The sequence below is a fragment of the Engraulis encrasicolus genome, chromosome 1, assembly GCF_034702125.1.
Source record: "Engraulis encrasicolus isolate BLACKSEA-1 chromosome 1, IST_EnEncr_1.0, whole genome shotgun sequence".
Lineage (NCBI taxonomy): Eukaryota > Metazoa > Chordata > Actinopteri > Clupeiformes > Engraulidae > Engraulis > Engraulis encrasicolus.
In genome coordinates, this window is record NC_085857.1 from 53551595 (window position 1) to 53575433 (window position 23839).

A 23839-nucleotide genomic window follows, 5' to 3' on the forward strand; every position below is an offset into this window, starting at 1 on the left:
GCGGGTCAACCATGCTGTTTGGGAAATGTTAATTGTTATGCTTTTGGTCAGATGATGTCAATGATAATCAGGCTAATTTATTCATGGAATGTACAGTGATGTACATTGATATGCAGTGTTCAGTGAATGTACAGTGCACCTGCAGTACAATCATTGGGTAAGTTTGACCCCAGTAAATGTACATCTGTAACATCCCCCACCCTCAACACACACACACGCACGCACGCACGCACGCACGCACGCACGCACGCACGCACGCACGCACGCACGCACACACACACACACACACACACACACACACACACACTGGAATGGAACAATGCATTGTTGGGTGTCTGGGCCTTCTAGACCACCGGGCTATCAGAAGCCAACACAAACTGCAAACTGTGGTTGTTGTGCCCTCTGCCCCCCGCCTCTCTATACAGAAAACTACACAGAGGAGCCTGTTGCAGCATTGGGTGGCCGTTGTGCTTGTTGAGCCTTCATCTTCTTGTTGTAGTAGGCGTACTTCTGCTTGCGGGCGTTGTGCTGCTCGGTGAGTCTGACCTCCTTCTGCTGCTTGTAGTCGTAATAGTGGCCCACCATGCTGTTCATCATCTGGGGAAAACACACACATATGCATACGGTACACACACGCCCACACACACACACACACACACACATGCATGCACGTACACACACATGTACGCACAATACACACACACACACACACACACACACACACACACACACACACACACACACACACACACACACACACACACACACACACACACACACATAGACATTGTTTGGTTACAACCAGGTCACAACGTCACAAAATGTCTCTGCAACATTTCTGAGACACATTAAACTTTTGCAACGTAAAGTAAACATAAAAGCTCTCTGTTCAATAGAAACGGGGGTGCTCAACATCCTGTTGTGTTCCCAAGCCGGGAGCGGACGATACTTTGTGCTTTTCTGTCAGAAAAAATGTTCTTGTATAATTGGTTGAACACATCTACCAAACGGTACAAACATACCTGGAAGTCTGATGCACTATTTGCTTTGTTGTGGCCAGAGCAATTTGTTAAAACTGGAAATCGAAGCAAAATGATGCAGCGATGGCAGAGAGAGTAGAGAGAGAGAGGTTCCATTGGCCCATTGTTTCCGGGTTCTATTATTGCAAGGGGGAGGGGGGGAATCCCCCTTTAGGCAGACCTAGGCAGACCTAAGGACTGTTCTATTCAATGCTAGGAGTATTATGACACGCCCCTTTAGGCAGACCGGAACCTGGTCATGTTAGGTGCCCATAGCAACCTATTACATTGGCATATCTCTATATACTTAAAGAATCTCTGGCAATGGTGTACCTGCCATGACAACCCTATTTCTCCACCAACAGCCTACCTGCATGGTCTCTATGACAGCAACACTTCTCTACCAATTGTGTTCTTGCATGGTCTCCATGACAACCCTATTTCTCCACCAATGACATACCAGCATGGTCTCCATGACAACAGCATTTCTTCTCCACCAGTGGCCAACCCACACGGTCTCTATGACAACGGCATTTCTCCAACAATGGCCAACCTGCATGGTACCTTCCCCACCAATGGCGTACCTGCAAGGTCTCCATGACAACAACACTTCTCCACCAATGGTGTACTTGCGTGGTCTCCATGACATCAACTCTTCCCTACGAATGGCGTACCTGCATGGTCTCCATGTTGCTCCTCCTCTGTTCCTCCTGCTGCATGCGCTGCGCCTCCCTGACGCGCTCCTCCTGCTCCCTCTTGAGCTGGTGTATCTCGGCCCGCATCACCTCCTCCTGGTCCTTGAAGCCCCGCTTCAGCAGCTGCTCCTGCTCTGCCAGCTTGCTCTCCAGCGCCCTCTGCTGCTCCGCCGCCAGCAGATCCATCTCCTCCTCACGCTTCTCCTAATGGGAGATAGGGGTATATTAACAATACACACACACAGCCCCGCCGACAGGGGGGGACAAAAGGGCTTTTTGTCCCGGGCCCTGGACTAGGGGGGCCCATAACTGGGCCCCCATGACGTTGGGATTAATTATTATATGGTCACTTCAAAAATGTGTTGATTTATGGGAAGAAAGGTGCTTTATTTGCATTCAAACAATGACGTGTAGATATTTGCCTTCATTGCCCTTGAAAAAAACGGCCAATAACCCCCTATCACCCCTATTCCAAAATGGTTTGGTCTTTCTAGAAAAAAAGACGACATCATTCGATAAGTGGTCAGTGCGCGAGCCAATTAGTCAACAACATGCACAACTCAACAGCACTGAAAAGGAAAGAAAGGCGAAAAAGAGATGAAGAAGCCAAAAGCCTGAGGGGTTCTCTACATAAATATTTCAGAAAAGACTCGGGTGATGCAGCAGGTACCAGTAAAAGCAGCTGTGCAGCAGATCCAGGTAAGACACGGGGCAACTTTTTCCAGTCCCGTCGTCAAGTAACTGACACAGGAGGCCGTGAGCAAGACACACGGAGATCAATCAGACAGAGAGGGGGCACTGAATAATTTGATTACAACGGCTTAAAATACTGTGTTGCTTACGCCTATATGTAATAGAATCTAATGAATATGCGCATTAGCCTACTCCACAAATATGTTTCCCAATCAAATGTTTCAGGCAGGGACGCGCACACGGATGAACACAATAGAAAACGGACATTGTATTAGGCCTATTTCCTAACCAGAACAGCAGCTTAATAACATTGTGCTTCAAATCTGACTGTCAGTTAAGAATAAAATGCATATGAGCCCACACAATCATACCAGAGATTCTAAGAGTATAGGCCTAGCCTATTATAATCTCTGGTTGTGTGGGATAATGCCTCGGGCGCACGTTTGCCAGGAGAAGGACAACCAACTTTTTAAACAGCGCTATGCAACGCTATTGCTAAATCTCCGCTTAGCACAGATGCTATCAAATTATCAACCTGTTAACTTTGTGAGGAGAAATACAGTGTAGATTCGTTGTGCATAGTTTTCTGTAAATTGACATATTCCTGTGTTAGGCTACTCCTGCTGTGGGAGGCTTTGATGAGAGAGGGAGCACAGCAGCACACTCTGTGTGTTCCTGTTCACTTGCTCTCTGTCACGTCACTTGAGGTCAGTTTAGCAAACGGTGACTCCTTCTCAGTCATAGTTTTGATGTGCAAGCCTTCAAATTGCCAAATTACACTCAGGCTACACTTCTGTTATTAATAGGAATGAGAATCCTATCTATGTTGTTTCTTTAAAAAAATGTAGGCTGGACTGCATGGATAGAACAATGTTATGTTTTCAGAATGGTAAAATTGTTTAGTTTTTTTTTTTTGCGCGGGGGGGGGGGGGGGGGGGGGGGGGGGGAAATGAAGGGTTGTCGCCGGTGTCGGTGGAAGGGGGGCCCAATCAGAGATTTTTGTCCCCGGCCCAGCCAAAGCTGTCAGCGGCCCTGCACACACACACACACAAAGTAAATACATAACATAAATACAACTACACACACCTTGTGACTCCTCCTCTTCTCTTTGGTTGCATTTGAGACAGCGCATTTCTGCGCCTTCTGCACAGCGCCCATTCGAACTCCGGCATTTCAATGCATACTGGTTAGATTCTAACCGTTAGAATCTTCTAACCAGAATGCATCGTAATTTTGCATTGCACATGCTCGCTGCGCAGAAGGCACAGTCATGTAACGCGACCTTTATCTCTTTAACTCTCCCTCGGTCTCTCTCTCTCGCCCTCGGTCTCACACTCACACTCACACTTATGCTTACGCGCGCGCACACCTGTAGTCGTCGGAGGTTGTCCTCGTGGCTTTTCCTCTCCTCCTCCATGAGTTTCTCCATCTGAAGACATGACTCCTCCGCTGCTTTGGTCTGCTGCTGCAATAGCTCCAACTGCTGGGCCTGCTCTGTGGAGAAAAACAACACCCTTGACCAATCACAGCTCTTCATTCAGGCCATTGCACAGCACACCTGACCAATTGCACCTCTTCACTAGGTCATCACATCATACCTGACCAATCATAGCTCATAACAACACGCTTGTCCACTTCTCAACACCTGATATTCTATGGCAGCAGTCAGGTACCTTGGATAATGGATATGTAACAGCAGAGATGTGGACTTGTGACTTGGACTTGACTCAGAATTGAGTCACAAGTTACTTGATTTGAGACTTGACTTGGCAATATTGGGAATGACTTGCGACTTGACCCAGACTCTTGGACTGCTCTTTAGTCCCACACTGTATTACTTTGACATTAAGAAGGTAGAAATCAACATTGTATCCAAGTATGATGTCGCTGAAACTATGTACAGCCTACTTGGATAGATGACATACAGTATCTGTCAGCCTTACGTCAAGTCAATAAGCCTACATAAAGTAATGCTAAGTGACAATGTCGAAAACTTAACTCCAACCATGCTCTGGGTAACACGGTTTGTAATGGAAACACAAACTGGGCTGGTTTAACAGTACCGTTCAGTTCGACATGGCATGACACATCCGGGTTGTATGTGGAAAAAAGCCAATAGAGACCTGTAATAATTTGGGCTGGGACTCGATTACAATTTTTAATCAAATTAACTATGGGCTTTGAAATTAATTAATCGTATCATATGAATGAATGCTAACATGAACGTCATTATAGCTATCGGACACTTGCATGTAGTCATGCACAAAGCTTCCAGAATAAAGTATTCAACAACACAACGTTCAGTATAGTATATGATACATTGGGTAAATTTCTGACAATATTTTTGGGCAACGATACGATAAGATTTTATTTGAACTGTTCATCATCACTTGACTTGAACATGGATGAGAAGTAGCCTAGACAATTTTTGCGAATCACTCTATAGTAGGAATGACAAACTGTCATCCACTCAAATGTGCATTACAGTTGGCCCACATAGTCTCTACACCATAAATGTATATAGTAACATGACTTAAACATAAAATGTGGTGCGTCATAGGAATATAAGAGGACTAAGGCCAATGTAACAAGCAACAGAATATGTTCAGGCACACTTAAGCTAACCATGTATGAATGTTTGTGAAATTTGTCTTTGAGTATTAACACATTCAATACCAGGCGTTTTTGGGATTTTAGCTGTAGACTCCCAGCCAATTTCATCAATTTTTGTCATTTTTCGAACAGCCACCGAATATTTTGTCTTAAACCTTCAGACACATGTCAGGCTTGTTCGAAAGCCCAAAATCCCAGGTTTCTGTATGTTTTTACGGTTTGTTCCTAGCCTATTCCATTCCGAAGTTATTCAACTCTAGGCGAGCATTGGTTTTAGGTAGAAATAGCGTTTTTCTCCATTCGAACTGAGAAAAAGGCTTTTTTGTCACGGATGTGCTCTTTGACTCTCTGAGTTTAAATTGAGGGTCTAAATGCATTTTCACGCCCGAAGAACAACTCCAGTAGCTTCAAAGTAAACTATTTCGATGCAAAAATCACCTGGTCAGTTTTGGGAGCCAACGCATGGGAGGCAAACACGTATTTTCATGTGACTTGGGAGTTAATGTGTTAAGTGTGTGCATGCACAATTTTAGTGTTTGCCCCCACGACTTCATCCCAGATTTGAATTTTGGCCCCCTGTGAATTTGAGTACGACACCCTTGGTCAGAAAATAAGAATCATGTTGTTGCCTAACAACACTGCTGAGAGAAATTGCCCAGGACCTCCACAGATTGACAGACAGATATGAGGGTTACGTTCATTTTATTGTCAAACCCCCTCATGCAGTATATTCAACACACAATAATAATTATCGCTTCATTGCTTGTCACAAGGCATGAATCCTGAGCTGGCAGAACACTAAAGGTAGAGCATGTTTTTTCAGTTGCTTATATTCAGCCAATTAATTCCGCCCTTTCACAAAATTGTGCAAGAGCGTGTGTGTGTGTTTGTCTTGTTGTAAGTACATTGTTTCCTTTGACCATGAGCCCACTTCCAACAGAAATTACAGCAATATACAAAATATATAAAATATGTATCTAATACCAATTCAAACACCTGGCCGAAAGAACATCATCATTTTATAGCACCTCACCTCAGGCCAAGGACTGAAGTACCTATGTAGACTTGATTAAAACATTGAATCTCATGAACTAGGCCCTTGGAATTAAAATAGAAATATATCACATTTAAATCGCATATAAATATCAGACCAGAGAGCAGTGAGAAGTCACTTATTGTGATCTCAAAGTGCTACATTTCTCATCGACTCCTACAGTAAGTGCACTGTTAGCCAAATGCTATCTGCTAACCTGTGTGTGCATGTGCACTCTCACGTGAACACCAGAGAATTGGCGCCCTCTTGGCAGCCTCCAGACATGTTCAAGATTCAAGATTCAAGATTCAAGATTCAAGATTAGTTTATTACGTCTAATTATAGGTTTGAAGCCTATAAAGAGTAAAAGTGCAAAGAAAATGCCTTGTTGTCTTCAGCATGAATTCAGTAATCTAACAACTTGGTGGAAGAAACTACTTTGGAATCTGGTAGTGTGAGACTTCAGGCTTCTGTACCGTTTCCCAGATGGTAATATAGTAAACAGTTCATGGTTGGGGTGACTAGGATCAGCCAAGATCTTTTTTGCCTTCCTGATGCTCCTTCCCTCGAATAGCTGTTGTGCGAATGTCATCATGCATATGTGTATTTGAAAGCACTTTGAGTCAACTGAATAGTTGTGATATTGAGCTATACAAATACATATTGCTGTACATGAAACTGATATGCAGGCCTCACGCTGTTGATCTTCTGGTCTTGTAACACCAAAACACTAAACTGCCCTTCTCGAAGAGGTGTTGATAAGTGCTCTATATTTTGCCGGGACCACAATGGTACAGCCCGGGCACCCCTATCGAGCATTATCTGTAAAGTTGTATAGACTTGGAGATTTCTTGTGTATGTGTGTTTGCATCTCTGTTTTGTGCCTCTTATTTCCAGGCGTGTTTTATCATTTTGTACTGCATGAAGGTAGAGAAGAGTTCTTTACCAATTTCCAGTAGCCTATGGGCTTGACGTAGGTTTGGAAGCCTTTGTGTGTGTGTGTGTGTATGTCTGCATCTCTGTTGTATGAGTTTCTATCGGTTTTGTGTCTCTGTTCAGGCGAATTTCATCCATTTCCTTCATCCATCCACATTTCATTACTTCCAGGCATATTTCATCATCCTGTATTGCATGAAGGTGGAGAAGATGTCTTTTCCGATCTCCAATGCCGGCTTGACGTAGGTCTCAAAGGCTCCGGGGTCATTGGCACTCTTTGCCACTTGCTCCTTCTCCCTTTTCAACTCCTTGATCTCCTCGTTCAACACCTCCTCGCGATCCTTGACGAGGAGTAAAAAGAAGAGAACAGATTTACAATCCCGAAACCAGAGGAGGTAAACTTGGAGGCAGAATTTGACAGGGGCAAATTCAACATGCCATGCTCTACCTTGAACCCTTTCTCGATCATCTGCCGCTGCTCCTCCAGCTTGCTGTCGAGCGCCCGCTGCAGTTCCTCCTGCTGCTGCCTCTTCTCCTTGGCGAACTTCTCCTCCATGCATCTCACACGCTCCTCCTGGGCGCGCTTCTCCTCCTCCAGGGCCTGCTGTAGCTCCTGCCGACGTTGCTCCTCCGCACGGATTCGCTGCTCCTGCACCGCAGCCTGCTCTCGCGCCTCTGCACGGGGTAGGGAGGGAGGAGGGAGAAACCATATAAGTGTTCAGGATAAACCAACAAGTGTTTATGACTGGGACAAAAATCGTCAAGGGGTGTTGATGAGGTAATCCAAGATGGTGCAATGGGGTACAGGGAGGTATTGTATGTAGGGGGAGTAAATTGGAAGGTGGGCAGACAGGTTTTTTCCGAGGCTCAGGAGAAACCATATGTTTGAGCAGGACTTTATGGATAAGTGGTAGAGTTATGGACAAAAAGGGGTGTTGAGGTCCCATGGTCGCTAGGTCGTTGCATGTTCCACATTATCCATCAGCCGATTTCATTTCACTTCTGACCGCGTGGCACCATTGCTGTTGTACAACAAATACGCAAGTACACAATCCGGTATGAACGAATCATTCACAGCTACGCTCTTTAGGCACTTTTCCACGTACAACCTGGCCATGTCGTGTCGAGCTGAGTGGTGGTGTTCGGTCAGCCTGGTTTATGTTTCCATTACAAACCGTGATACCCGCAGTATGGTAGCCTCGCGCACCATCCTACGTACTTCCGCCAAGAGACTTGGCTCCGCACTACGTCTGGTAACTGTTTTCTGTGGAGCAATGTTGAGCGGCAGGATTTGGACGATATTCTGACAAACGGTCCGACATTGTACTTTTATCCTATGGTAGGATGTTCTGTCAGATATGTCTGTTAAACGGTCCTACATTGCCAAAAATACACGTCAGAAATGTTTGTTCAACAACTTATCCTGATTTCCCCTAAAATTTCCTTCCCGCTTCCTGCAATCGCGTCAGATCAAACAACCTCCAGACCATGAATACGAAATGAAATGACAGTATTATGGGATGGTCATGACCAGACTAGCAGTATGGATGGAGTTACGTTTTTTTTTGCCGTTGTCACGTAGCATCAGTTTAGGTAGACTAGTTGACTAGCGTAAGGCTGCCAGATATCTAGCCCATCAAAGTAGGCTATAAATAGTTAGAGCGACATCATATTCGGATACTCCAATGTTGATTTTCAGCTTCAATTTTAACAACAAAGTCACAGTGTCAAACTACAGAGAAGTCCAAGTTATTTGATCTGGTGGCCGCCATGGTTGTTGACTCCCCGTTGCAGTGGAGCTGACGCACTCTGGGTAGTAGGCAGTGGCACATACACTCAGCTCGGTTCAGCCAGCCGAAAAAATGAGGGCTGGTGTTTGAGCCGAGCTGTGTCCTAATGTCCAATGTCTTGAGGGCCGTCTGCGGCCCTTGAGGCGTTTTATCCGGCCCTCAACATAATTCTAATGTTATGCAGATTCATATGAAACATGACATATTTTGTACAGGGATCTTAGAAATTACATTTGCAATACAGTTATATTCAGGGGACCTAGAGAAGGTGGGGTCTATTCTAAAGGTGTCTGCCTTGAATATAGGCCTAAAGTGCTGGGGTAAATCCTGGTTTGTGTTAGTACGGCCCTCTGAGAACTTTTTCTGCCCTTGGAGAAATTTGAAGTGACCCCTCGAATGACAAAGGTTCCCCACCCCTGACTTAACTAATAACTTTGTGTGTGTGTGTGTGTGTGTGTGTGTGTGTGTGTGTGTGTTTGAGTGTGTGTGTATGCGTGTGTCTATCACACCTTGAGGAAAGGGAATGCAGGCTCTTTTCAACGCAATGTCTAAGTCTGTAGTCTACTTTGAGAACAAAGTCAGTGAAGTATTTTTTATAATTAGCATTAAAAGAGCCAAAATTGACATTTGTGCCATTTTGAAGTGTAACCAAAGAGATACACCAGCGGCGACGCGATTCAAGCGACAGAGTGTAGCAGCAAGCGATACGAGAGATTGAGGAGACTAGAGTATGTCCGTACAGGCAGAAGGCAACGCATTCAAGCATTCCCATTGGCTGTGGTCACTGACCTCTATACAGTCATTGGCTGTTGCGGCTTGTCGCCGAACCGCGTCATAGAAAGTTGAAAAGATTTCAACTTCAAATTGTCGCGCTCGTCGCGCAAATCGCTCTAGTCTCCAGAATCGCTTTTGTCTCTCGACTCAATACAAAGTCAATTACTTCCGTCGCGCGACTCGCTCAGATCGCCGCTGGTGTATTTCCGCGGTAATGTATGCACTATACTATACATACCATCAGAGTGTGAAGAAAAATTCCTAACGTGAGTATTTTTTTGTTGTTGTTGCAGGGAACCATCATTGCCCATATAGAACCAGACCGCAGCTATTTTATTGATTCCTACTATGAAACCGTTACAGCTGTTTCAAACAGTTTGAAAATCAAAAAAGGGTGTACTGTTCCTTTCAAGGCGGCCATTTTGTACCTTTCTCCTTCATCTCTGCATCCGTGAGGTTCTTGTTGGTCATGACGTGAGGATGGTGATATTTATCCATGTTTGGTGAGAGTTATACGTATATAATACGTAATAATTTAGTGCTTTTTTAAACAATACCATCATTTTTCTGATGGTGATAATAATGGTGAGTAGGCCTCTTCATTTCTTTTTTTTTAAGTATTTTTTGGAGCTTTGCAAGCCTTTATTGGTGTTTTTATATGACAGGACAGTGAAGCAGAGACAGGAAGCGAGTTGGGAGAGAGAGACGGGGAAGGGCTGGCAAAGGACCCGGGCCGGGAATCGAACCCGGGTCGGCCAAGTAGTAGACGAGTGCCCTACCATTAAGCCACGGTAGGGCCAGGGCTCTTCATTTCTTAATTTCTTTCTTTTTTTCATCACCACCCAAAAAGGATAATAAATGTTAATCTTAAAGAGTAACTTCAGCCAATTTCAACATGCAGTTGTAATACTCACACTACCCTGGACTTGTCAGTACCTGAGTTTTTTTTTTTCCTTCAGCCTTTTCCAAGATCCTGGTCATTGTAATGGGGGCAGGTGTTTGTATACATAAAAAAAAAACATTTTTATTTATTCCCAAAAACATCCAAAAGGTTATGCAACATCAGCAGACAACTAGCAAACAGCGATACCTTTGGGGAAAATATTTGGAGTAGGCCTATGTTAATAAAAAAAAAAGGTGCACCCATTAGAATAGCTCATATCTCAGAAAGGGCTGAGCCAAAATATGCAGCATCAAGTCAAGGATAGTGTGAGCAATACAACAGCATATTGAAATTGGCAGGAGTGCTCCCTTAATAACCAAACACACACTCCCCAATGGATCAAAGTACCGTTAGCTAATAAGTTGGTATTTTTTACCAGCCAAACTCAAATGTCACAAGCATTTGGCCAGTTGGCTAGTGTTAATCTAAAGCCCTGATGATAATAGTAATCTATTTTTTCACCATAAGATTATTGTTTCTCTCTATATATGTTTTTTTACAATACCTTAAAGGGACAGTTTGGTCAATTTCAACATGCAGTTGTATTGCTCACGCTACCCTTGACTTGTCAGTACCTGGTGATGCCACATTTTTCGGCTCAGCCCTTTCCGAGATATGAGCAATTCTAATGGGGGCAGCGTTTGTTTACATTTTTAAAAAATGAAACATAGGCCAACTCCAAATATTTTCCCAAAAGGTACAGCTGTTTGCTAGTTGTCTGCTGATGTTTTATAACCTTTTGGATGTTTTTGGGAATAAATAAAAATGTTTTTTTGAAATGTAAACAAAGAGCTGCCCCCATTACAATGACCAGGATCTCGGAAACGGCTGAAGAAGAAGAAAAAAAAATCTCAGGCACTGACAAGTCCAGGGTAGTGTGAGCATTACAACTGCATGTTGAAATTGACCAAACTGTCCCTTTGAGGTGCTCTGATGGTGATGTAGTCAGTGCTGCTTTACCTTTCTCCTTCTTCTCGGCGTCTGTGAGGTTCGTGTCGGCCATGAGAATGGAGTTGGCCTCAGCACTCTTCTCCTGCAGGAACACCTCAAGCATCTCCTCTCCCTGACACACACACACACACACACACACACACACACACACACACACACACACACACACACACACACACACACACACACACACACACACACACACACACACACACACACACACACACACACACACACACAAAAAATATAACCATCATAATGTAGTCAAAGTAATATTAACAGACTTACACACAAACACACACACCTTTACATAGCCTATACCTGCATAGCATGAGACGCACTCACATTTGCACACACGCTCACACACACAAGTCTCCCATACATGAACCATTGTGACACAGCACCACAGAATGAACATCAAGCACCACAAATTACTTTGTAATTTTTCCCTTTTTTCCATCAAACATGTTCATAATCACGCACGCACGCACGCACGCACGCACCTTCATGCCCTTATTGGCATGTTGCCGGTACTGCGCCACCACTGCGTCTCGGTGGTCGCTGTAGACCTTGAACCCTCCTGACTTGGCGTAGGCGCCGTTTTTGATGTTGGCGGCGACCGTGGCGTACAGATCCGACAGAATCTTTCGACAGCGCTCCTCTGATGCTTGCATGTTCTCATCGGCCAGACGATCAAACAGCTGACCTATCTTCTCCTGTTGGCGGACAACAGAGGGGACAGACGAGTATTTATTTACAGTTATTTTAGTGGTACGCAGATATTTTTCGGTCTCGGTACGCAGATATGGCTGCCTCAAATTCTACACTGAAGAAACTTCTGGCACTTGGATGTTCTCATCAGCCAGATGGTCAAACAGCTCACGGATCTTCTGGTGTTGGAGGAGGTTGTTCTGGTTCTGATGTTGGACAGGGTTTTACACATAAATGTACAAGTAAACATTCAAGAACAGTTTCTAGACTAATTGACTCCTGGTGCCACAGTGTTTGCATTAAAAGAAGTAAAAGTTTGAAGTTTATTTATTCAACAAAGGGACAGCATATATTAATAGCATTTAAAACAAAATGCAAAATAAACAGCCAAAGTTTACAGCCATAAGGCTCATTTCAGTCTTTTGTCCCTTGACAGGTTTGATGTCAGGTTTGATGAGAAATTAAAAAAAAATATATTGCACATAACTGCAAGAGAAAAGAATTACACACATTTTAAAATAAATAATACAAAAATAAGTTAAGAACAACTGCCAGTACCAACTATGTACAACTATGTTGACAGTATTGATTATCCTGTATTTTATCTGTTTACTAAATGAATCTAATGTCAGCAAACCTCTAATTGTACTGGGAATTGTGTTCCAGGTTTGAGAGAACAAAATCAGGCAAGCGTGCTGTAAACGTTTTTCACCTTTTGAATAATGTAATGTAATGTAAACTATTTATTTACTGACCAGGTGTGATGATGATTGTTATGCCTGGGCAAGTGTACTTACTAGTAATTATAAGAAGGAAAGTCACTGTTTTGACAGGAAAAGACTCAATGTTTAAATGACTGACTCAGGAAGGTAATTCATTTAAAAATCCTGCCTACTAGTGTCCATTTGGGAAACTCCGCTCCCCACCTGCATATCCACGGGGACCCAGGTTCGAGTACGGCCTGGGTCATGTTCCAACCTTGCGCCCCATCTCTCTTTCCCACTTGTTTCCTGTTTCATCTCCATCCCCACTTTAATGTTCAAATAAAAGGCTAGTGAAGGCCTTCCCCAAAAATATTTGTTGCCAAAAGAAAAGAAAAGAAGCAGCTACGCCGTCCTCGACTCACCGTCAGCTGTGCCATGTATTTGCCTCCCTCGTCCTTGAAGGAACGCTTCAGGAACTCCTTCGTTGCCACGTCGGAGAGGCGACGGTGTTCCGCGGAGAGCTTGTCGAGATCCGTGGGGAACTGGGCCTTGAGGGGCTGCATGCCTAGCTCATACTGACGAAGGCCCTCCGTCATGGCTGACTGGTTCTCGATCTCCGCCATGGCAACCACAGCATTCTCCAGACACGGAACGTTGCCACTGCTGATGGTGTCCAGGTAGATCTTCACAAGATGGCTGAGACCTAATACGCCACCCAAGAAAGACGAATACACTATATTTCCAAAAGTATTCGCTAACCTGCCTTGACTCGCATATGAACTTAAAGTGATACAAGTGAAATAAGCTTATTTACACCTCTCCTTGAGTTAAATTATTGAGTTTTACCTTTCTCCTGTACTTTCAACCGTTCTCCGAGTATGGCAGTGCAAATTTTACCTCCAAGCTAGCATTGAGTCCTATGAGACCAACTGGAGGCTAACTGGTCTCATAGGACTCAATATTAACTGCTAGCTTAGAGGTAAAATTTGCGCTGCCATACTCAGAGAACAGTTAAAAGTACAGGAGAAAAGTAAAACTCAATAGTTTAACTCAATGAGAGATGTAAAATAAGCTTATTTCCAAAAATGGGACTGTATCACTTTAACTGCCATCCAAAACGCTTCAGGGTAATAAATCAGGGCACTGATCCGTCAGGATTGATCCTGCCCTCTGAGAACATGTAGTAAGTGAAAAGGCATCTGTCTATTATCTCTACGTCTCTATTGTATCTCTCCATCTATGTCACCATCCATCTATCCATCCATCCATCTATCTCTACTCACGGCTGCCAGTGACTTTGTGTCCTCCCTGCACAGTCTTGGTCCTGCTCTCGGAGAACACGTAGGTGCAGAAGCGATCGGCCACTTGGCGGAAGTCGGGCTCGAGCTGAGACTCCGGCATGGAGTCCAGACACTTCATCTTGTCGGAGGAGGTCGGGAATGGGAACGTGAAGCACTTCCGGGTCGGGAAGAAGCTGCGGATGCACTGCCGCGGGAGGTTGTATTCCAGAACCTTCTGGGTCAGTCCTGTCAATGCATGCATAAGGGAATTGTTTTTATTTCAATTTTGTTTTGTTTTGTTTCAAGACTGCAGCAGCAACAACAACAACAGCAACAACAGCAACAGCAACAACAACAACAACAACAACAACAACAACAACAACAGTTGTTATACTACTGTATGTAATATGAAAGTGAAAGCCCAACTGGGAAACTCCAACACTCATTGTCATTGTGACACAGCACTCCACAGCACACCACACGGCACTCAATGAAATTGCATTTATGCCTAGCCCGTGCAAGGGGGCCACCCCCAATGGTGCCTGAAAGGGAGCAGTGCGGCGGGGCAGAGCAGTACCATGCTCAGGGTACCTCAGTCATGGAGGAGGATGGGGGAGAGCACTGGTTATTTACTTCCCCACCAACCTGGCAGGTTGGTAGACAAACCGGCACCCTTTAGGCTACAAGTCTGATGCCCTAAGCACTTACCGACCGCCCTTGACCGGCACATAACAATATTATAAGCTATAATTATATATTTTTTTCTTTTTATATGGGGACGGGGCTGTGGTGGGGGCATAGTGGGGCAGTGTTTGAACCCCTGGGGACAATGGGGACCACTGTTCTAAACCACAGTCTCAGATGTACATAGAGTGACGGACACAAATTACAGGTGATGAGCTAGTGCGTGGCATGAGCGTGATATTGAGTTGTTGTTACAGTATGTTATTATTACCTCTGCCAAGGAGGTTATGTTTTCAGTCGCTTTCAGTCGCGTTGTTTTGTCTGTGTGTTTGTTTGTCTGTCTGTTTGTTTGTCTGTTTGTCAGCAGGATAACTCAAAGTCATGAACGAATTTTGAATTTTGAACAAGTTTTGCATTACTATTATTACATTTTGGTGGTGATCCAGATCACAATCCGGATGCAGGATTTTTAAAAAAAGATTCTTCACCATTGTGGGATAGGGCGAATTTTGACATTCCAGTTTCTAACTCCACAAAAACAAGGCAGAAAGACTTGAACAAACTTAGGATGCAACATAGTCAAATGTTCTATCAAAAGGCTTCCTTGGCAGTGGTCTGCAGTCTTCTCTGAGTGCATTTCTAGTTATAAGGTAAAACTTTGGCAACCCCTGTGCTAGGCTACCTTTCTTGAGCTGTAGTGCAAAGTGGTCCAGGTACTCGTCATCACTGACGTCACGTCCGTCAATCTTCTTGTCCAGGGTGAAGTCGCGCACGGCCCACACGAAGCCCGGGAAGTACTGCACGAACTGGGTGTCCTGGGGCACCTCCTCACCATCCTCGTCACGCGTGACCTCAGACTTGGTGCGAATCTGATTGGTCAGCTCCGTCACGTAGCTGTGATGCAATTGGCTGGCTGAGGAAAAAAGGATCCTGTGATGGACTGTGTAATGTGCGTGTGTGTGATGGACTATAATTCTACAGTGGTTGCTCAGGTGGTGGAGGAGGCCATTCGGCAACCCAAAGGTTGCAGGTTCGAGCCCCGCTCGGCCTGACTCCATCGTTGTGTCCTTGAGCAAGATACTTAACACCGAGTTGCTCCTGGTGGCAGGGTGGTACCCTGCGTGGCGTGGCAGTCACGGCCACCGGTGTGTGAATGTGAGTGTGAATGGGTGAATGTGAGGCATACAATGTAAAGCGCTTTGAGTGCTCCAAGGACTGGAAAGGCGCTATATAAATACAGTCAATTTACCATAGAACATATAGTATGTGTTTTGGTTTTGTGTGTGTGTGAGTTTATCCTAATACAGTGCCCTCCATAATTATTGGCACCCCTGGTTGAGATGTGTTTTTTAGCTTCCAATTATTTTATTTTTTTTCTAAATAATATGGGACCTTAATGGAAAAAAAGAGAAAAATCCAACCTTCAATACAAGTGCATTTATTCAGTGGGGAAAAAATCCCACATAAAGAAATAATTATTTGACATCAAATAATGTGTGTCACAATTATTAGCACCCCTGGTGTTAATATCTTGTACAACCCCCTTTTGCCAACAAAACAGCACCTAATCTTCTCCTATAATGTTTCACAAGATGGGAAAAGACAGAAAGAGGGATCTTCAGCCATTCCTCTTTGCAGAATCTCTCTAAATCATCCAGAGACCTGGGTCCTCTCCTCTGTACTCTCCTCTTCAGCTCACCCCACAGGTTCTCAATGGGGTTGAGGTCAGGGGACTGAGATGGCCATGGGAGGAGCTTGATTTTGTGTCTGGTGAACCATTTCTGTGTAGATTTGGCCATATGTTTAGGGTCATTGTCTTGCTGAAAGACCCAGTGACGACCCAGCTTCAGCTTTCGGGCAGAGGGCAACAGATTTTGATTTAAAATGTCCTGGTATTTCAAAGCATTCATGATGCCATGCACCCTAACAAGGTTCCCAGGGCCTTTGGAAGCGAAACAGCCCCACAGCATCACTGACCCACCCCCATACTTCACAGTGGGTATGAGGTGCTTTTCAGCATGCGCATCTTTCGTGGTACGCCAGACCCACTTAGAGTGTTTGTTGCCAAAAAGCTCAATCTTGGTCTCATCTGACCAAAGCACACGGTCCCAGTTGAAGCCCCAATACCGCTTGGCGAACTCCAGACGCTTGCGTTTATGATTGTGAGTGAGGAAAGGTTTTTTCCGTGCATGCCTCCCAAACAGCTTGTTGGCGTGTAGACAGCGCCTGATGGTTGATTTGGAGACTTTGTGACCCCAGGATGCTACCATTTGTTGTAATTTTGTAACAGTGAGCTTTAGAGATCTTTTGATTTCTCTTACCATCCTCCTCACTGTGCGTGGTGGCAAAATAAACTTGGGTCCTCGTCCAGGCTTGTTTACCACTGTTCCAGTTGTTTTGAACTTCTTAATTATTCCTCTCACAGTGGATATGGGCAGCTGCAGTTGAGTGGCAATCTTCTTGTAGCCTCTGCCTGACCTGTGAAGGTCGACGCACATCTGCCTCACTTGTATGCTGTGTTCCTTTGTCTTTCCCATGTTTAAGAGTGGATAAGAGAAATGGCCTCGGTGTCACGTCATATTTATACCCCAGGGAAACAGGAAGTGATGAATTACTAATTAAATGTTCCTACATACTCTGGTAAACTTTGTAAACTACTGTAGAAATGACAGAAATGCTTCAATTATATTTATTTCCTGGGAATTGTTAAGGGTGCCAATAATTGTGGAACAGGTGATTTAATGAAAAATAATTATTTTTTAGTCAGGGATTTTTTTATTTTCTTACAATTCATTTGAGTTGAAGGCTACATTTTCCTACAATTTTCAGTGTGACAGTATTCTTCTGCAATAAACACTGAATTTATTTTAAGGCTTTTAACACATCTCAACCAGGGGTGCCAATAATTATGGAGGGCACTGTATCTTCAGATGGATCTGTGTGTGTGTGTATGTGTGTGTGTGTACGTTGTGCACAGGCCTGCGTGTGTGGTGCATGCTTTAGTGTGTGTGTGTGTGTGTGTGTGTGTGTGTGTGTGTGTGTGTGTGTGTGTGTGTGTGTGTGTGTGTCATAAGAGGATACTGTAGTTTCTCCAGAGCCTGGTTGTCGATGGTGCCTCTGCTGTTGTAGACCAGGGTGCTACTGAGCAGCACACCCAGGCAGAAGATCCAGGCGTCATTCTTGGAGTCCCCCTGCACAACACAAAGAGGTCATATACACACTTCAGTTATATTACACACACAGCAGTCAGTCAGTCAGTCAGTCAGTCAGTCAGTCAGACAGACAGACAGACAGACAGACAGACAGACAGACAGACAGACAGACACACGCGCTGGCACAATCACTGACCGTAGTACATAATAATAATGCAAATGCTATTTTTCTATTGTGTTTTGTTTTGTGCTGTCCTCCTCAACTTGCCAAAAAAAGAAAAGAAAAACCACACATACACATTGTTGTGCTGTGGATAGTCATGGGTAAGGGTGTCATGCAGGTAGCCCAAAGGTTGCCAGTTTGATTTGCGACGTTGCGAGGTTGGTGAGGGGAGTAATTGTTCAGTGCTTTCCCAACATCCTCCATGACTGAGGCACCCTGAGCAATGACCACGGTACTGTCCCGCCGCACCACTGCCTTGGGGAGTTGTTTTGGGCTGGCCCCTTGCATAGGTGAGGCATAAAGTGACATTTTGTTGTGTGCATTGACCGCCATGTGCTGTGGAGTGCTGTGTCACAATGAGAATGGGAGTTCTACAGGTGGGCTTTACCTCACCTTGTCCAAAAGTGAATAACCAAAGAACCATCGCAATCAGTAGGCCTTGTTCTATGATGAGTCCCTTCTGAATTCAATATAGTACATTGCCATCACTGTAGGATTGTGCTCAGGGAACACTTGGGGACTTTGAGAAACTATGTGTACATTAGGGGTGTTCGTAAATAATAATCGATATGTATCGATGCATCAAGCCTAAGACTGACGATCGAATCAGATCGAATCGTATCATGGGACATTATTCGAAATACACATTGAAAATAATCGAATTGCTGGCCCTTGCCCAATGCCTTAGCTGTTAATTATGCAACATAATAGAAATGGAAAAGTAACTTTAGTTCGGAGGGTTTCAGGTTGAACCCCACCATCACCATTCCCTACCCTGCCCAGATAGCCACTATGTTTGGAACGGATCCGTTTTAAGCGGTCTGCCTCCGTTTCTAGCTCAGATGAGGTTTCTGATTGTGATGCGGACCCGTGTCAGAACCAGAACTCTGTCTTCAACATTCCAACCGAGTCTGCACCGTTTTCAAGAGGCTGCACTGACCTGGTACAGATCCGTTTGTTGCCACTAAAACAGATGTGTTTTCACTAGTCATTTACTGATATGGAGCAGATCCGTTTTGTTGCCACTGAAACAGATGTGTTTTTAAAAGTCAAACACTGATATGGTGCAGATCCGTAAGACAGATCTAAAGCGATGATGGAGATAAGTCGTTCCACCAGGTCCCATACGGATACGTGACACATCCGTAAAACACATTGCAGCCGAATGTAGCAACCGTTGGTCTTTGGAACCCTGACGTGCGTGGGAATCAATTCAAAGTGGGCTCGTCTGTGCCAACGTTTATTTTCTTTCGTCCTCACGTTTCATCTTGTATGGAGGGATAATCGCCACACACCCGTGGATAAAGTTACCCCAAGTAAGTGATACGGCTCTGGAACGGTGGTGATGCGTACTGTTGGCGACAGCGCTAAACGGAATCAAAACTGATTTGGCCCGCTGTGCGTTTGGACTCAGTTGCGAGTCCGTAGGACGGACCCATGCCAGCTTCAGCTCACACCGTACAGCGACTGCGTCCCCACTCCGTTACAGTGTCTGGTGGCTATCTGGGTGGCGACGCCATCCTATGTACTCCACCCAAATATTTTGGCTTCGCACATCGTCTGGCAAAAGCCTCGAGCTCGGTTCTCTCAGTGTTTAGCCAATCAGCAAACAGTTGAGAGTGGTGACGCAGAACTCACCCGCGAAGTTCGTTACTGATTGGTCAAGATAACTATTCACACTTTTGTTTTATTATTTGTATGCCTTTGCGACGCAATATCGTAACAGGCATGCTAATAAAGCATAATATGGGTTTTAATTTGAGTTCGGAACTCCAATGAATTTAAATGGCGGAGTAATATCAGTCCATCTCCCTCCCTCCACGGAGATGGATTCCTCATGGCTTTTGCCAGACTGTTTGACGGAGTCAACAGTCGCTTTCGCCCAGGCTAACCATTCCCCACCTGGGTCCATGCATTCAGTGCCCTTGAGCAAGACACCTGACCGACCCTGCATTGCTCCAGGGACGGTTACCAATACCGTGTACCAAGAATGGCTCTATGTTAGTCGAATTTAAGCGTCATGTAAGTGTAATGTCATGTAAACTGCGGACAAAACAGTTGAAACATCCCCCATGAAGAAAAAAATCCCCATAAAGAGTGTTATGTTGTGTGTTGCTGAGTGTTGTGCTCCTCCTCGTTTAAAGCGTCTAAGTGTAATGTAATGTAATGTGATGTAATGTGATGTAATGTGTCGTGTTCCTCACCTTGTCGACGTCCCCCAGTCCTTCAGTGTCCAGCAGCACCAGCGTGTGATCTGAAGCACAAAGGTCAAAGGTCAAAGGCCATCCACCGATCATAACATCACATTACACTACACTACTGCACACCAGTGGCCATAGAGACTGCATTACACTACATTACAATACACCATCCACACTTCATAACACCACATTACAATACACAATCCACACTTAATTACACCACATTACAATACACCATAGAGACTTCATTACACCACGTTACAATACACCATAGAGACTTCATTACACCACGTTACAATACACCAATTTACATGACATTACTCCACGCCAGTGGGTCCCAAACTTTAGCTGCTGGGACCCCCTTTTTTCAATCTAAGACAAATTTTGCAAAGTAGAAGTAGAGGTACGTACTAATTAATACAATACTGCCTAGTTGCAAACATATAGGCCTAACACCATACTACTAGTGTTGTAATTACATCTGTAAGAGTAGCTCTACTTTGTAAATCTTTGCTTAGCACACATTTTTATGCATAGCGACTCAAAGAAGTTATTAATTATTAAATCATAGATTGTCATTAATCATATAATGTCACATACAACCTTATAGTCATAAATAGTCATTAAAAATGGCTTCTCACTTCTATGAATGGCATTCATATGCTTTATTTAGTCATTGATGTTACCTGATTTATAGCAGCTACTAAACAAATTGGGAGTGCTGGCTCACCTGGTTTGGAGGGATGGGGGACACACCACATCCAGATGCCTTTGGTCTTGGACTCGATGGTGCTGCCCAGAGCAAAGCCTGCGACACACACACACACAAACACACGCACACCTTTTTTATAGTCTTGGACAGTGCTTGAAGTGGAAAAAAGAGGTGCAGAAACCCTAATCCTCCAAAAATACCAAGCAAAAAAAATTGCAGAAAGTCTGATTTTCCGACAGTCTCATCAGTACCAAATCATTACAAGTCACGTTTTTGTAGGTCTATTGCCTGCATGGATTTTAAAACACTGGTTTTAAATGCTTTCTACTGTTTTCAGCTGTTGTTGTGTTACAATATTTGTTGTTTGAATAGATTTGTTCTCACAATGACACTGGGATATTAATTTTGAATAAAGTAGTCAGTCATGGGTAAGCGGTTAGGACGTCAGACTTGTAGCCAAAAGTTGCCAGTTCGACTCCAGGTTGGTGGGGGGAGTAATTAACCAGTGCTCTCTCCCAACCTCCTCCATGACTGAGGTATACCCTGAGCATGGTACCGTTCCACCGCACTGCTCCCTTGGGGCGCCATTGAGGGCTGCCCCCTTGCATGGGTGAGGCATTTACTTGTGTGCTGTGGAGTGCTGTGTCAGAATGACAATGGGAGTTGGAGTTTCGCAATGGGCTTTCACTTCACTTTTCACTTCTGTAGAGTAGACCTATCTTGTAGGCCTATTTAACAGAATAGTGTGTGGACAGCTTTGAGTAAAAAACAAATGAACTAAGAACCACAACAACTGTCAAGTGATGATGAAAATTATGAGGAAGGGGAGCTGGGTTCCCCTGAGGTGTGTGGTGTTCCTCATGAGGTGTGTGTGTGTGTGTGTGTGTCTGTGTGTACATCAACATTACCTGACTGCTGTCCGGCCAGGCGGTTCATGAGGTAGGACTTGCCGGTGCGGTACAGCCCCACCACAGCCACCACCACCACAGGCTGCTGGATGTCCCGGAGCAGCTTCAGGGACGAGTCCACCGCCTGCAGCCCGCGATCAGTGTTCTCGATCAGGCACACGGGCGCCGACATGGAGGGAGGACCACCAGACATGGCTGCTGATATGGCAGGAATACGTGGATCTGTGCAAGACAAGATTAAAGTGTTAACATCAGTTCTGGCCAGGCCATGGTAGTCAAGAAGCTTGCCGCCTTCCCCTTCATTCATCCATAACTAGCCCAATTGATCCAGGCGTAGGCCTATCCCCTCAGCTGTTACAGTTCAAAAATACTATATTTCAAAGTGGGTAAGCCCTAACCCCTGCCCTAATGGACGCAATGACATCTGACATAAAGCTGCTGATAAGACAACTTTATGAGGAGGGCTGCAGAACTAGCCTGCGCGCGCACGCAAGCATGCACACACCCCAACACACACACACACTGGATAATACAATGCACAGACTCGCGGAAGAAAACGCAATGTTACAGATGGGCTGACAGATGGGCGGTGACCCCAAATGCCTACCTTCAAGTCTATTCACTCAGAAAGTCAATCGAATACTTACAAATGGTGAAAATCGGAAATAGGCAGCCCGCAGTAGCTCCGTTTGCAACAATGTTTCCACGAACGAAAACAGGAGGGCAAACGACGTTGCGAGGACGACTGCCTTGTAGTGGCTTTACAATTCACCTACCTTTGAAAAGAAACTCCAATCAAGAGTGCTGCACGGTTGATGAAAGAAAACGACACAGACGCACCGTGCAATAGCCTACTTTATAGCCTGGTGGCTGAAAGCGAAACCGAAAGGGTTGCTGGCTGGCTCTATAAATGTGTTGTCATGGTGGGGTGGGGAGGTGAACTGTCGGCGTTCAAACTCAAGTTTCTGGAACTCGCTGGTTTCCCGGAAAGGCTCGACGCCGCGCCTCGCTTTGGGAATCGCGTGCATGCGCGCACGCCCAGCAGGCGCAACTTTGAGTTGTCAGGGCAGACCATAGAGGTAGAAAATAACACTAGAGAGGACACAGCAATTTGCGACAGCACTGGGAAATGGCAGCTGGAGCTTCCCAACTTCCGTAGGTAGTGTAGTAGGTACTTTCAGGCAATGCAAGTCAATGGAGAACACGCCCACCCCTGTCAAGAAATTAACTAAAACTGTGTAAATATGAAGTAACACTTTAATCAAAGACCAGATTTGAAATGTCAGGCTAAATATCTACTTAAATCATATGAGTCGATAAAATACATTTAAAAATCAAATAATGTCTTTTATGAACATATAGCAACACTTCAACTATTGTCCTTGTATAGTGTGTTGATGGACATTTTCACATGATTAAGCCATTTTTGACAGAGGTGAGCCTCGTTCTCCGTTAATTTCCATTTCTCTGATCTACCTACAGATAATGGCTGCTACAGATTGCCGTAAAAAGGGGGGCGGAGTCCTCTCTAGTGTTATTTTCTACCTCTATGGGGCAGACACAGCTCTTTTTCTGGAGTAGGACTATTATAGCCGCTAGTCGGACGGATATTATCACCGATTGACGACTGCCAGTAGGCCTATGATTTGAATAATAAAAATAGGCCTAATGTGTTCTTAGCCATAATAAAATGGCTAAACATTTCTAAGCCCAATTTACGCCTGCGTAGGCTACTGCTATTTGCCGTTTTATTGTTATCCATTATGCTACAAATATCTGGCTTTCGTCAGGTAAATATTTCATACATGCATAGGCCT

At 44.6% G+C, this 23839-nt stretch overlaps 1 protein-coding gene across 3 annotated transcripts; it reads right to left on the bottom strand.

The window, feature by feature from the left end:
* Nucleotides 1–273: 273 nt before the first annotated feature.
* On the bottom strand, nucleotides 274–23008 carry LOC134454713 (guanylate-binding protein 1-like). Of its 3 annotated transcripts, none has more exons than XM_063205872.1 (13): nucleotides 22799–23003; nucleotides 22023–22244; nucleotides 21133–21210; nucleotides 20406–20455; nucleotides 17908–18017; nucleotides 15509–15720; nucleotides 14146–14388; nucleotides 13285–13565; nucleotides 11951–12163; nucleotides 11457–11559; nucleotides 3777–3901; nucleotides 1694–1918; nucleotides 274–597 (listed from the first exon to the last, which is right to left on the bottom strand). In XM_063205872.1, exons 2-13 carry the CDS (start codon nucleotides 22213–22215, stop codon nucleotides 430–432), a joined length of 2001 nt encoding a protein of 666 aa, XP_063061942.1. In that variant the 5' UTR covers nucleotides 22216–22244; nucleotides 22799–23003; the 3' UTR covers nucleotides 274–429. The 3 variants fall into 3 exon arrangements, with proteins under 3 accessions (XP_063061942.1, XP_063061944.1, XP_063061949.1); XM_063205874.1 differs by lacking the exon at nucleotides 22799–23003 and adding an exon at nucleotides 22670–22779; XM_063205879.1 differs by lacking the exons at nucleotides 274–597; nucleotides 1694–1918; nucleotides 3777–3901 and adding an exon at nucleotides 6458–7664 and having other exon boundaries at nucleotides 22799–23008.
* Between the last annotated feature and the right edge of the window lie 831 nt (nucleotides 23009–23839).